Raw genomic sequence first — 15,728 nt, forward strand, 5'->3', positions numbered from 1 at the left:
CACCACGCAGGTGGTGGGGGGGCTGAGCGCATGTGCGTGTGTGTGCGTGCAGAGAGGGAGGGCTACACTGCTTCCAGGTTCTCAGCAGCTGATCCACGGTACAGAACAGACTGGGATCTGACCTGGGGTGTGAAAGCCCAGCTGAGGGAAGGGCGCTGGGCACTTTGGAGCTCATGGAACCACTGAGTCACCACAAAGCAGCGTGGGATGAATGCGTGAGGAGGGTCAGGAATCTCTACTTGAGACTCCTCAGGATTGGACAGAGGAAGGAACAGCTTTGTTAGCCAAAGGCACTAACTTCTGACTTCTCTCCAGAGGGCTGAGGGCTCAGATCAGGGGACTCAACTCTTGGGTCCACTCCCATCCAGCCAGACCTTGCTCTCTGAGATTTCTATGACAACCCAGCCAGACACAGAGAAGGGGAAACTGGGATCTCTTGTGAGGTTGGAATGGCCAACTGTTCCTCCTCCTCTCAACTCCCAGCTTTGCAGAATGTTTTACTTTGCATTCAGTTCACATACATGGTGGGTAGACCAGGCGACCACTGCTGGATGCAGGTACTTGTTTTGGTCTCTGCAGGGCATGTGGGGCTGGGTTTTCTATCCGGCGATGTTCCTGACACAGTTTCCCAGCAGAGGGCGCTGAGAAGCTGCAGATGGAGCCATAGACGCCTGCTGACTGTGGCTCTCGGCTTCTAGCCCGAATGGGAGGACTGATGTGGTGGCTAGGCTGCCACTGAGGCAGAGCTGGGCTTTCTAGCCTCTTCTCCCTGCTGTGCATCACCCTGCCAAGCATGTGGCCCCTTCATCTGAGAGCCTTTGGGCAGGTAGTAACTCACCAGTTATTTACTTGCAGGAGGGTGAGGTTTGTCTGGGCCGCGATCTGCCTCTTCTCGTCCTCCGTGGGGTAGGGGTGCTGAAATGAGAAGTGAAGGGCTGATGAGGGGTGGGCAGGTGGTGACCCCCTAGGGACTGTGACCACATCACAGGCAGCCCCAGTGGTTTGGAAGCCCAAACTGGGAGAAGTGTAATGTTTGTTCCCCCAAAAGAATGGACTTAGGGCTTCGAGGGTGGCTACCCCATGACTTTGGCTCCACATTCACCGCCCTCCAGCCCTCAGCCCAGTGCCCCATGATGGGGACCAAGGTGGTTTCCTTATAGTTTGATATGTCAGTAAGTGCCTCCAAGGCACTTTATATCCTTCTTACTTGGTCCTCCCCGCTACCGCCTCCAGTAGGCAAGGCAGGCATTGGTTGGGTGAGGCTATCAAAAGCCCACAGGACTATCAGAATGTGGTAAATGGGGTGAATGAATCAATTCAATTCAATTAGCTGATATTTACTGTATATCTACTGTGTGCCCAGATTTATGCTAGGCATCCTGGGGGAGGGGGAGGGGAGACAGGAGATACATATAATGATAATTACCACTTATATAATACTTTATAACCCGTAAAATGTTTTCATGCACTGAGTTTCATTTAATAAAGCATATCACTAAAACTTTGTAAGCTAGGCCAGTTAGGTGTCGTCAAGCCCACTGTACAGATGAAACGGAATGTCTTCTCCAGTGTCCCTCACATGGTGGCACTGGCGTGGAACTTAACCCTTCTGATTTAGGTCCAGTTTTCCTCCCATTCTTTCATGATGCCACTTGACAAGACCAAATCAGTGTCCTGGTGGGGGTGAGTGAGGAAGCAGTGTAGGTCTGCTACAGTCTCCAGGACTTCAATCCCTGCACTGATTACATGTGTGTTCCCTCTCTTAGATTGTGGCAGAGACCATGTCTTATTAATTATCAATGTATCCCTAGGGCTTTCCACATGCAAATGACATGTAAATGACTGGCAAGTGAAAGAAAGCAGAAACAAAGCAATAGGTGCTGTGGTTTGGGGAACCAACACCATGGAAGATTAGGAGGAGAAATGGGTGGTAGCTGGAGCATAAGGAAGGCTGAACAGGTCACATTAAAGAACGGGAAAGTTTGGGGGAACAGTGGAAAGGGGTCCTTCTGGCTTCCCCAGATGGTGAGCCCCATGATAACTGGTTCTATGCATCTGTGTGTCTTTCCCAGGCTCCCACACAGCACCTGACACCCGGAGGCATGCAATAGAGGTGTGATAAGTGTCTTGCCCTGGAAGCCAGAGGAGATTTGGGGGCTCTGAAGGCAGAGGGCTAAGCCATCCAGCATCCTCAGGCCAGGATTATTCCCTAGGATTGAGGTGGTGTTAAAGTGGTGCTTGGGCTTTCTAAAGTTCCAAAGACTGGGACTCAAATTCTGGCTCTATCCTGACTAGCAGTGAGATCTCAGGCATGTATGTCATTGAACCCTGCATCACAAAGTCATCTAATGATGAAATGAAATTATACTTGTGAAGTGCTCAGTAAGATGTGGCTGTTCATGTTATTCTTATTGGATGATGTCAGCAAGGTCCTTGCAGCTCTCTAAGGAATGAGTCTGAGATCAACAGCCTTAGGAGTAACCTTATGATCAGTGACAAAGGAAGCAACGTGCTCTGCTGGCCTCGGCACCCCTGACTGAAGTAATCAGGATCAGATGTTGTTTAATTGACACCTGTGACCCTGACCGCCATGCCAGGGCAGCAGGACTTGTGATTCATATATTAAGATTCTAACAAGAAGGAAAGTACATCAGTGTCACAGGAGCCAATTTCATCCAGATTAGGAGGGAGCAGGGGAGGCTGGGAGGAGACATTGCAGGCCCCAAGGGGAGAGGAGCAGGGGCTCTGTGTGTCCTGACACCTTCTGGGGAAAGAGTGGTCCCCACGCCTTTCTACCTTCTCCATGGACTTCCCATCTCCCTTACCAAGAAGCCAAGTTGCCTTTCTGTCCATGGCCAGCAAAGAGAACACAGCAATAATATGGCAATATTTTGGCTTTCTTGGGCCCCACTAGGCCCTTTCATGCCTTCATGCCTTTCCACATGTTGTTCCTTTCACTGGGATGTTCTTTCCCCCACTTTTCCACTGCATGTGTTTCTGAGTGAAAATTAGTCACAGATTAAATCTTCTGCAAGACCTTTCCCAACTCCCTAGGGCAAAGTTAGTCGCCGATGCACTTAAATAATTGTGTTTAGCCCACTATCTGATAATATATGTTTCCCCGCTATTCTGGGAGCTGCTCTCAGGCAGGAGCCTAGTCTTATTAGATATTGTGTCTCCAGCGTCCAGACCAGTCACAGACAGAGTAGATGTTCAATGGTCATGTATGGAACAGGTGAGTGAACCAACACAAGAAGGAGATGGCCGACTTGTTTCCTGAGCAGAGCAAGGTTCGCCTTGCCAACCATGCTGGTTCACTAACCCATAGATGCTGGGAAGCCACTGCAAACTGGGTGCCCGCTAATGAAAGATACCTGGCCATAAGAGCTCACAGCTGAGAGGGGAGGGCTGTAGGCAAAGGGGAAAAGCCTCTATTCAAGTAGTAAATGGCAGTTTGTAAGCCCACTGGGTGGTAAGAGAAGGGTGAGGCTGCGCTGGTTGGGGAGGAGTCCCCACGGAGGTGAGTCTTCTGTGCACCTTGAAGAATGGCCAAGCCGTCCTAGTGCAGAAGGAGGTGGGCCTTCCAGGCAGCAGGCCTGCTCTAGGACTGTGTTTAGGCCAGTCAGATGGAAATCTCCACCACTATAAAGACCTCCAGAGAAGGAAATCTTCTAGCCTTCCACGGAAGGATAATGTTTGCTATCTCTAAGGGGGTTTCTGGTGCAGGCCTCCATGCTGAGTGGAGATCATAAATCCATGGGTTAACATGCTCCCATTTAATAGACAGGGATAAGAGGAGTGTTACCAAAGCTGCTGGCTGTTCTCTATGGCTAAGGATATTAACCTCTTCTCCTCCCGGAGTGCAGGTCCCACCACCCATCCTTCCTGGAACCGGTATCTCAGGAGGCGCGTGGTAGAGGCCGTGGGATGAGTAGCAGAAGTTGGCCCAGCTTGGGGGACAGGTGTGTCATCCAGAACATTCCTGGCACCACATCTGAGTGCTCATGGGAGTCGTCCAGCTTGTACACGCCTTAGACCCGATGATTCTTGAGGACAGAATCAAAATAGTCCTGGCCCCTGGACAGACGTTGGTTTGGTCAGTGCTACTTTTAGCACAACTGGAATGGCTGGGGGCCAAGGACGGGAAGAGGAATCAAATGAGACCATGGGAAGCCATCGAGCCACCATGGTAGCTGCTGTCTGGTGACTAACTGGAGGAACGTCTCTAGAGTCGAAAGGGGAGGGTACAGGCAGCAGAACTCTCTGGAAGTAGACAGTTCTTCCTTGAGAAAGAGGTACAGACAGGCCAGAAAAGTACAGCTCCGTCTCAGGGCCAGCATGGAGCCTCACGTGACTAGGCAGAGCTGCTGGTGGCTAAGAGGATGGCCTCTGGAGAGGTCAAATCCTGCACCCACCACTTAGCAGCGGTGTGACCTTGGCAACTTGTTGTTTTATGTCTCCCATCCTTAGTGTCCTCAGCTTAAATTGGAAATCACAAAAGTACCTACCTCTGGGACTGATTTACTGAGATAATGGAGGAAAGCATGTATGCTCCATTGCCTCACTCTGTACAATGTAGTGACTTCTCCCAGACATCATATTGTTGACTATTCAGTCTTCAGAGAAGGGAATTACAGGATTTACATAGACTAAGTGTTTGATGGCACTGTAGTTGCCATCAGGAAATCCCCGGAAATCTAACCTAAACTGTACCCCACCTTTTTCTGACACCTCCCTTTATAGTCCCATAACTCAAGTCTCATCTGGACTCTATTGAAGCTGGAGGCATCTTTCAGTTTGCAGAATGGGTTCTGCCTGGGGTCCTGGGTCTGAAAGAAGCTTGGCCAGGGTTGGTTCACAGGTTCCTGACCACTCCTTTCACTGAAAGCCCACCCCGAGATTGTTCTTCCACTTCCGAGCCCATACTGATAAGCATAAGGTCGTCCAGGTCACCGAGGGACACAACACACGGGAAGGAACAGCCCGCCGGTGTCAGTGGGCCCTGTGCTCTCTTTCTCCACTTTCTACTGTGACCAGGAGTCAACCACACCCTTCATCCCTTCTTATGCCTGAGCAGCTGTAGGTGCGAGGCCAGTTGAGGGCCACAGCTCCGTTGGCTTGGCATAGCTCTAGGAGGGTCGAAGGCCAACCAGAGGGAGGCAGCAAGATGGTGAGGGCCCCGAATCAACCACATTTTATCATTGAAGGCAGGCTGCACCCTGATTTCAGAGATGCCAAAATGGAAAAACAAGACTTTTACAATGGAGAGAAGCACAGTAAGTCACCCAGGGAATGTGGGCGTTGCCCTTGCTCAGAGTTTCCATTCTTTCATTTTCTCTTTTTCACTCCCGTCCCCTTACCATTGTGCACACACGGAAAAGCACAAAGTACTAAATGTATAGACTCATGTATTACCACGAACACCCATGTGATCACCACCCAGGTAAAAAAATAGGATCCTGTCAACGCCCAGAAACCCCCTTCCCCCCTCCGAATCACTACCCCTAAAGAGAACCTGGTTTTGAATGGTAATTGCTTTCTTGCTTTTCTTTATTGTTTTACTATGTTACATCCTTAAACACTATGGTTTCGTTTTGCCTGGGTTTTGGACCCTATAGAATCATATAGCATCCCGTATTTCACTCCACAGTATAGTTGTGAGAGTTATCTGTGGTGATTCTGTGTAACTGTAGCTGTTTGTTTTCATTGCTGTATAGTTTTCCCTCGTGAAAATCTACTGCCTTCCCCTTCCTCACCCTCCTGCAATCTCAAAGCTATTCTCCCGCCCTCTGGTTTCTGTTTTAATCCATCCTTCACACTGCAACAAGATGGGCCCTCCTTAAGCTGGCCCAACACCTTAAGCCCATTGGGGTGCCCCTCCTATGAGCTCTGACTGCTTGCCCAGCCTAGGATCCCACACACTACAGGATGATTTGTTTAGTTGTCTGTCACCCAAACCAGAAAGGCGGCCGGGTTTTGAGAAAAGGGATCATAACTATTCCTACCTCATCAATAGGAGGAAAATGCTGGCCCAGCTAAGGGTTCAATACGTCTTCGTTGAATGAATGATCACAGGGACCTAAGGGGCCACTGGTACTTGTCATTGTTCCCTTGTGTATCTGAGGGTGTGAAGGTAGGTGGCAGAGGGTGAGTGAGCATCAGGGATTCAGTCTCCCCAGGAACTTCACCCACAGTTAGATGGCCTGACTTAGTAACGGTGCTCTTCCACAGGGATTGTTTCACGTGTATTTCAGGGGGAGGGGAGGAGGGCGCGTACTCAGGACTCCACTGGGCACACTGCTCAACTCTCCAGAAGAGTCCTGGCGGCAGCAGTGAGAAGTGGGTGAGAACATGGACTCTTTGGATCCTGGTCTCTCACCAGCTCAAGACCTTGAGCTCGTTCCTCAGTTTCCCCTTCTGTAAAATGGGGAAAGAATTCCTCCTACCTCAAGGCTGTAATAAGGATTAAATGAGTTAATATTTGGAAGGTGCTTAGAGCAGTGCCTGGCATGCTCTACGAATGTTTGTTAAATGAATAACAAAGGAAATAAATCTGCCGTTCGGTGCACGTAACTCTGTTTCTATAAAAGCCACAGGTTGTTTTCCTGACAGATGGCAAGAGCCCCAGCAGCCCCTTCTGTGCATGTATAAATGTGCTCCTTTCTGCAAATGGGTTTCATTTCCTGGACGCTGGGACTGCTCCAGCCCCTGTGCACATATGATGGGGGCGTTTTCTCCTAACCTGGATCTCACGCTTCTCGGGGGAGGCTGTGAGGTTGGAAATTTCCCCTGGTCATTTTCCAGGTGGAATCACTGAGCTGCAGGCTCCCATGGAATGTTGTGGGGCTCAGTGCAAGCCAGGGGTCTCCCACATCCCTCTCTTCTCAGCTGAGCTCCAGCCAACCCTATGGCTGACTGGCCTATTGTCAACGAGGCCCAGTCTTCAACAGTTACTCCTGATCTTGCCTCCCTCCCCGGGACTCACTGCTTCAGAAGCAGCCAGTGTGGCTCACACCCTGGGACTGCAGCTACCCCAGGGCATGCCTCCCACACTCTCCATTCTTCCTGGGGAGTCGGAGGGCCGATTCCGGGCTCTATTCTCCCTACATCCTTATAGTGAAGGGTGGGTGGGAGAAAACACTCTCAAGTCACAGGCAGGAATCCACGACCTAATGTTTCTCTGGCACAGAAAGATGAATGCAGTCAGGAACACAGCTGGCCTGACCTCCAGCCTCCAGGTGTGCTTTCCACCAAAGCTCCACACGTACAGATGCCTGAGCTTCATGGGAGAGAGAACAGTGCCGAGGGGACACATGTTTCCTCAGGAGGCAAAGGTGAAAGTAAGGGGACAAGAGGATGTCATGCTCACAACTGGGAGGAGGGGCCAGTCCCTTTGGTCAGAAGGAAGCACAGGCCAGGCGGGCATTGATGATCTGTCAGGAGTATTTCTCATCCAGATGACTCCTCTTTCTCCTCTTCCCTCCCAATCCTAAATCCTAGCCACCCTTGAAGGCCCAGCCCACATCCCAGCTCCTCCACCAAACCCTGTTAACTAACATCTCCCTATTGCACAGAGCCCTAGAGGCCCCTGAAATCAGCCTCTCTCTAGGGCAGGAGTCTTTCACTCCAGAACTTTCAGCAGTGCACCCCAAATAAGTTACAGGTGTGCAGAGACAATGCTGTCCTCAGTCCCAGGGGCGGCTTGGCAGGGTCTGGGGCAACAAGAGTCTCTGGCTGATCTACAGCTGCAAGCAGCCTTGTTGGTTTCCTATCATTTCTCTATGTGTGCCATCCCAGAAAAGGTGGGGAAGCTTGGCTCTGTGGTGCCACTGTCACTCAGTGTGGCAGCCCTTTGCTCTGGAGGTTTGGAAGATCTTTTTATTGAACTCAAATCTGCCTCCCTACTCATCCAGCCAGAGAGCACAGCCTGTCCTCTGACGTCACACAGACGTCTACAGCGCTGCCTCTTACCTCGTGACAAGCATTGTTACCACTTAACGGATGCCTATAGTTTTCAGCTAACTTTGAATACTACAATATTCACAGAGTACTCTGTGAAAGTGCCAGATATATATCCGCATTGAATTCTCCAGGCACCTATGAAATAGGAATCATTATTTCCACTTTCCACATGAGAAAACTGAGCCTAGGATGGTTAAAAAACTGGCCCCAGGTTATACAAGAAGTAGCAGAGGCGGGTTCACACCCCTGTATCTTTAGCCACGTCCACTCCACCTCTGCACTAGAGCAGCTGTCAGGCTCTGTGCTTTTTAACATATTACTGATTATCGTCAGCCCAGGTAGGTGTTATTATCTCTACTTTATGAAGAGGAAATTAACACCAGGGAAGTGAATTGACCCATTCAAGGTTAGATAGCAAGTAAAGATGGAGCTGGGTTCAATCTCAGGTCTGTCTGCCTCCAAAGCCCTACTCTATATACTGCCCTAAACCAACAAATCCCTTCTACAGACCAAACACTCCCAGTGCCTTAACCGTTCATCATATGACATCTGTCCTGTTAGAGTCATTTGAGCAGATATTTCCCCATCTTGGCTGCCCTTCTCTGGGCACAATTTGTCAAAGGACCTTTTGAAATCTGATGCTCAGTCCTGGACACACTATTCTGGGTGTGTCTGACCAGCACAGATGGTCAAACTCCTCTCACCTTTATTCATTCTTCCGTTCTCGAGCCCTGGAGTATGTGTGTTTGTATAACAACACTTGATTACATCCTGGGCTGACCACTCATGGTGCATGTGTATAATTTATTCCCCCAATTAAACTGTCAGCCTTTTGAATGCTGAAATCTTGTCCCAAACCTGGAATTTAGGTGTTAGTGGATAGATATGTTAGTATTTGGAACTTAGATCACATTTTTTCCATAGAAACAAGTTATTTTATTTTATTTTTTGAAACAAGTTATTTTAAAAACAGCAGTTTTACAGGCTAGCGCCAAAAGCCAATTTAGTTAAAGATCAGTGTTCTGGTGGAGAGGAGACTACAGGGTTCAGAAGGACAAATAACAGATCTTCCTCTACTTTCAGGGCACAGAACTAGACCTGGGTGAACTCTGAGAGGGTGAACAGGGTCTCCTTTTTTCTGACCCTGTTCACACTCCCCAGACCTCTTCTCACAGGGCCCCTGTGGTATCTAGCCTCCAGCCAGCATTCTGAATCGGAGGTTTCCAGCCTCTAGAATGTCAGGGTCAAACCCCCTGAAGGTACATTCCTGATGATGCAGATAAAGCTTTCCTCTTCTCGGAAGGGTCAACGGCCCAGAAGACGTTCAGAACAATTGCTACAAAGCCTTCCTCAGGCATCCCATTTGGGGTTGCCTTCTGAAAGTGCTGTGTTAACAAGTATTCTAATCTTTAGAAAAAAGCGTTCTAACCTTCATCTTCTCCCACTAACAAGCGCTAGCACGCTTCCCACGAAGCTGCTCTTAGCTGAGTGGAGGTAGAAAAGGCAAGCTCTGGACTAATTCATACTAAGCTGTGAATGAATTGTGGCCTCCTGGACTCTTCCTAAGCATCTGCTTTTGACAGGGATTGGATCGTTTTAAATGGATGTCTGATGAACGGAATTTTAGGTAGTATAACAAAGTTAAAGGAAAAAGGAGCAGACAAGATATTTTACAAGAATGGTTCAGTCTCTCTAAGCCACTTCCTTGGTTTTCAAGGTTTTCTTACTTTTTCCACCAGAGATTCCCTACAAGTGTCAAGATTTCTCTCATCATTTTCCAAGGCAGGGCAGATAACGGGACTCCAGGAGAGAGACTGGATGGAGGCATTCGCAGCAGTGTCTGTGTCTGTATCAGGACAAAGTGCTTTCACACCATCATCTTATTCTATTCTCACAACACTACTATGAGCTGGAGATTGTACTCCCCATTTTACAGCAGAGGGAACTGAGGCTTCATATGAGGTCAAGCAACTTCTCCCAGGTCCCCTGGCTAGGTAGAGGGGGCAGTGAGACTCAAATCCAGATCCTACCTCCAGGTACCACGTCTTTCCATAGACCACATGCACTCTTTTCATTTGTAAGAGACCTTGCTGTTTCTAAGTCAGCTGTACAGATGGATGCTGTACGTGGGTCTCTGACAGGGATGGGGGTATAATTCCTTTAGGGCTTACTACAATGTGAGGCACAGGGAAAGTGTCAAGGCATGCAAAGAATGTCTGTTGAGTGACTGAAGGCAACACCGAAAAGAGTACAGCTGTGGCCCTGGCTGGATGCTGACTAGGCCTGTGAAAGTGATGGATGGAGAAGTGAGAGGAAAGGAAGAGACAATACGGCAGCCTCACCGTATCTGAAAACTAGGGCGGAGCATATAAAATCCTATGCCTCTCTCAGGATGAGGCTCTGTGCCTCAGCTGAAAGTAGGGTCCCCTTTGCTTTACCTGCAAGGGAGCCTAGAGAGGTTCCCATAGTTTCTTGGGCAACGTGGAGGAAATATGGCTTAGTGGGTAAGAAAGTAGAGCCTCGAGTCACACAGGCCTGGGTTCAAATCCTGTGGGTCCTTGGGGCATGTGTTACTTTCTTTGAGTCTAGTTTTGTTATTAGTAAAATGTGGATAAGAGTAGTGCCCATCTCCTGCGGGGGCTGGGTGGATCACAAGATGCTGCATGAAGACGCTGGCGTGTATCTAGCACACTGCAGTGGTTAATGAAGGGGCTGCTCCTGTGACGGGTGGGGGGCCTGCTGGGGCTTGGTTTCATCTGTACGATTCCCTCCCCCCACCTCCAGACTATTCTGTAAAGCTGCTCGTGTGCTTGGGTGGCTGCAGTCCAGAGAACAGTCATTTTTGGGTAAAAATGAATAGGATCACCCAGCAGGGCAGGGGGAGGCTGGCATCTGGAGTAGAGGGGATGGGGCAGAAGCTGAGGAGGAAGTGCAGTCCTTCCCTTTACTCCCCTCCATGGAGAGGACCCTCTGCCAGTGTTTCTCACCCAGTCTGGGTTTGCTATGGAACCACTGCTTCCAGGAGGAGTTTAGCCTCTTTCCACCAAAATGCAATAGCAAGAAAATATCACTGGATTCTTCAGGGACACAGAAGGAGGCAGCTAATGGATGAAACCATCTCCTCTCACTGCAACTTAACAGCAAAAAGGATCTGGGTTTAGTCTCCATCCCAGGAGCATTGTACCATCTGAATACATTTCGGAGGCTGCTAATGCCCCAGCACAGTGGCAATGACAAGAGGCCTCAGACACAGGACCAGAGGAATCAGAGAACACTGACTTCTGCCAGAGGGAAAGGTGACAACAGGAAAAAACAGTGTTTACTATAGAAATTCTAGTAACTAATCTCTGTTAACCAAGTTTGCAGACTATGCAATGCTCTCCATTTCTACTATAAACCGTCAGAACTGCTGTCCACATTGTCCTGAATGCTTGAGATGAGCAGGTTACTTTGCAGGATGTTCATTAGCCGATTCACCTGCAGCTAGGTCAGCAGTGCGTGTATCAAACTTGTTTATGCCAGTTATGTGTGCTATTGTAATTATACCATTTAATTAGCGATTCTGCAAACCAATGAAATAAGAGTGCAAAAAGAAGGAGTTATTGTTGCTAAAAAAAACACTGAGTGCAATGCTTTCAAAAGACTTGAGACTCAAATTTGCTTAAAAAATGCCGTATCGTTAGGAACAGAGAGACAAATGTTAAGAGACTGGAATACACAATAAAAATCTAGAAAGATCCTGCAGCCAGATTACTTTCCAAATGCCAAAATGCTTGACCATACATCAAAAGATTAGCAAATAAATATATGTATATCTTTTAAATTAAAGTGTGTCTTTTTAAATGGTTGTTCCTTTCTTTATCCAGCTTTTCCAATTCACCAATCAACAAATTCGTTGTCCCCACTGCACTGGATGTGAGAACATCTTCTGTAGATTGAGATCTGCTCTTTTTCATGCCATTTCTACCCTTCTTTCTTAAAACTGCACAGCTACTATCTGCCCAACACAGTGTCACCGCGAGTTGCATTTTCCCAGAACTACAGCAGGGCTGTTCTATAAAGCAACAGTGAAAACAAGAGAGGCTTAGAATGATCAAATATGTTTGGGGAAAGCTGCAAGCCATACCCCCTCTTGCAAATCCACAATGCCCCCTGATACACTAAGAATAAAGAAATGTTAACTTTGTATAACCCAGGTTTCTCCAAACGTATTCACCAATGAACCCTTTCCAGGGAGCAGCACTATAACGCACAGATACACACTTTGGGAGTCAGTCTCTAGAGCCCACAGAAGAGGCCTAATGTATGTATGCTCTTTGTTCTTGAGCAATTTACACCTGAGTCAGAGACATCAGACATGTAGATTTGACACACATATGCACACAGAACAAGTAAGTAACAATGTTAATCAGTATATTCTTAGGGTCAAATGATGGTAAAAGCAGTAGGTGTTGCAGATCAGAACATCAGGCCAGTCATCCACCTCTACTTAATTTTCACAAATTTGGGGCCTTCCTCTCAAGAACCTGCTCTTGTTCCACTGTTCTGGAAAGTTCAAAGGGAACTCACATTTCTTAAGCACAACTCTCTGCCAGTCATGGCTGTTTACATATGTTATCTCATTTAATTGTCACAACCATGGAAAAGGGGTATTAGCTCCCTTTTTCAAAGAAGTAGACTCAGTGATCACACAGCTAGTGGGAGGGCCTCCTCCATTCATACCCCTGTTTGTCAGGCTTTGAAGCCTGTCTTCTTTCCGTTGTACCCGGTTACCAAGAACCTTTATGTCCTCTTTCCTGAGCTGGTATTGATTTTCTTGGGTGGGGTGGGCTGTGCCCACTTGTATCTGGGTAGCAGCCTAATCTGTGGCCCAGCCTTGGACTGCGAGGACAGCTAAGCCCTGCTGTGTCCCTAGAGACTTCTCCCCATCTCCTCCTCATCGTCCTCCTTCTCCAGAAGTTCTGAGTTCTGACTTTAAAGGCGCAGGAGTCACTCCCTTGTCCTCTCTCAATGGCTTCTGCAGGGAAGGCATTAACTGGGGGAGGACTTTGCCAGTGTTAAGTGCTTTATTAATAGCACGCGCACTGAACGCACTCGGAGCTGGAGAGGGTCCAGGGGATGGGAGGGTGCCGGCAGAAAGTCTTACTCATGCTTTCAGCAAGTCCTCCCTGTTGTCCCAGGTGACTTTTGTGGAGTCAGGCTTGGTCCTTCCTTCCCTCTGCTTTGTGCTCAGTGGCTACTCTTCTCTCTTCCCCACTGACCTTCCTTTGCCATCCCAAGTTCAGCTGGAAGTGACCATGGAGTGGAAAGAAAAGACCCTGAGCTACAGAGAGCGCTCAGCAGGAAGGAGCAAGAGAGCAGGACATGAACTGAGGTCCAAGGTCAGAGGAGAGGCACAGCCAGGTGGGACCGATAGGGTGACCCTACAGTCTCAGGCTGGTGAGCTGCAAATGAGAAGTGGATGGCAGCAGAGGTGGTGCCCATAGTGGCTGATGGATGTTGGTGAGGGGTGCTGGCCTGGACGCCACACACCCGGTACAGGAATTTGTCTGCAGCCTCTTCTCCCTCCTACATCTTTCTTTTCTCCCCCTCAGAAGTGAGGTTGTAGGTGTGTTCACATCAGTCTTCAAAAATGCATGGGGGTGGGAGACGGGGAATGAAGGAAAGAGGGAACTAACATGTATTAAAGCACCTTACTGTGCCAGGGTCTTGGCAATCATTTCACTGCTTCATCGTCATCTTCACAAGAGGTAGGTGTGACGAAGGCACAGAATGAGAGGTAAAGCCTCGATCTGAGCCCAGGTCTGGTGCCTCAAAAGCCCCTGAGCCGTCTACCACATCCTCGGCCTTCCAGTCTTACCTCCCACACCACGATGCTGGAGCCAGATCTAGATCCACGGCGTGGGGGTGGGGAGTGGGCTGCTCCCATCTTGGGTGTGACAGGTCAGTGCACAGAGAGCATCCTGCCCCAGGAGCCTCTCTTTCCACAGGTGGGCTGGGAGCTGGAGCCACGGATGCCATTGGAACCCATCGGCTCTCTGACAGTGCAGAAACCAGAGCCGGTAGCAGACCTGGGCATCTCCACCATGAGCTCCAGCTCCTTAGCCAGGGCCGCTCCCAAGAGGCCTGAGGCTGGCCCTGGCCCTGGCTCCCCGGCTTTATCCTTAGGCTCTGGGAGTCATTCCAACCTCCTTTCTTCACCATAACGCCCACACTCCCAGGCCTTTCTCTCCAAATTTGGTTACTGTTTGTTCACCAGGGGTGTTTTCAAAATGTGCTCTCTCAGCAAAGCTCTAGGCAGCCCCAAGTCCCTAGAGTTGGGGTGGGGATATGTCTGGCCCCCCCATCCATCACCACAGAGCAGTTATTTCTGTCTGCTGGGTGCACAGCATGCCTGGGGCAGAGTCTCTAAGATCTCAAATCTGACAACTGCCACCTACGCCTAGAATCCATGGCTTCTGGAAGCACTCACATTTCAAGTGAAGGGCTGTTTGTTGATTGGCCGATTGATCGATTAATTCCCATGATCCCCCTCACTGAGAAAGAGTTCCCTCATGGTTTTCCTCATATTTCACAGGCCAAGATGTCTCTAGTCCCAAGCTTATTGTCTGTCTTGTATCTGTGTCCTGCCAGGCCAGGCCAAGAGCTTGCAGACTGCTGGGAGCTTGCCTCTGCTCACAGAGGTACTTTCCCACATGGGGGGGCATATGCGTGCAACACACACAGACACACACACACATACACAATCAGCCCAGACATAGTCACCGGCCTTTATTTATTGTGGCGGCTCTTGGATGGCGCTAGGGGATTATAATTTTGAAGTCATTCCTTACACTCAACCGAAAGCCTGTTTGTTGCAACGAACCCTGCACACAAGCACGTAGCTCCCATTTTGTTGGTACACACAGAAGGCACTTTATAAACATTACATTTAAACCTAAGGCTTTGTCGCCATTTCACGAAAGTAGCCACGGGGGCTTATGGAAGCATCTGTGCTGCGTCACAGAGCTGAGCTGATTATGGGAAGACGCCAGGATTTCAGCCTGGCTGCCCCTCCAGGGTTGATGGTCTCAACAATAGCTCCCGCACACCGTGCCTCATCCGGTGCTCTGAGCAGACGGAAAGGGACATGCACCCTCTGCCTCCCCGAACTGTGAGGACTCAGGGCAACGGGAGAGTCCTGGCCAAGAGTGAACATTTTCTTCCACAGACGAGCAGGGGTGAACGTGGCCGCCTGCAGGAGGAGGGTTCTGGACCAGGAAGCACAGCCCTGGCCCCCATGGAACCTCACTCTGTTCACAAAACAATTCCGTACACTTGCCCACTACCTAACTCTCCTCAGAATTTGTCTGCCCTACTCCGTCTTGGACATCACCCTTTTTCCTGAGGTGGCAGCAGAGAACACTAGAGAAAGTCTCCCAGCTTGAGGTCCCACAGAAGCCTCCCCTCTGACCTGGCCTCTGGGAGATGATAACCCTATCAGAGAGCTTCTCTCCGAGGGCATGCCCTCTAAAGATCTGGGGATGACAATGGAGTCTGGTACCCAAAGGGTTATATTTGCACAGCGCACTGCACCTTCACACCCCCAGTACACACACACTCACCATGAGATGCTGGAAGAGCCAAGAACGCATGATATTGGTGGCGTGCTTGGGCAAGACTCCTCGTTTGTTCTTGGACTTCTTATCCTCATTGTCCAGGAGGGAGGTGAGGTCAAGGTTAACCTTCAGGGTGCATGGAGAAAAAGTCAGCATCAGCAGCCAGGT

The 15,728-nt window shown here is 49.3% G+C and overlaps 1 protein-coding gene across 6 annotated transcripts in view; it reads right to left on the reverse strand.

Moving 5' to 3' along the window:
* PKNOX2 (PBX/knotted 1 homeobox 2) overlaps positions 1 to 15,728 on the reverse strand; it is a 257,123-nt gene that overhangs the window by 3,441 nt on the left and 237,954 nt on the right. For 5 of the 6 annotated variants that reach the window (XM_019710526.2, XM_074321096.1, XM_019710525.2 and 2 more), the window contains 2 exons: positions 15,567 to 15,686; positions 839 to 915 (listed from right to left, as the gene is read on the reverse strand). In XM_019710526.2, coding sequence (XP_019566085.1) covers positions 839 to 915; positions 15,567 to 15,686 — 197 coding nt within the window. The remainder of the gene's footprint in view (positions 1 to 838; positions 916 to 15,566; positions 15,687 to 15,728) is intronic. The other variant, XM_074321097.1, reaches the window with a different exon arrangement.

The sequence above is a fragment of the Rhinolophus sinicus genome, linkage group LG16, assembly GCF_036562045.2.
Source record: "Rhinolophus sinicus isolate RSC01 linkage group LG16, ASM3656204v1, whole genome shotgun sequence".
Taxonomy (NCBI): domain Eukaryota; kingdom Metazoa; phylum Chordata; class Mammalia; order Chiroptera; family Rhinolophidae; genus Rhinolophus; species Rhinolophus sinicus.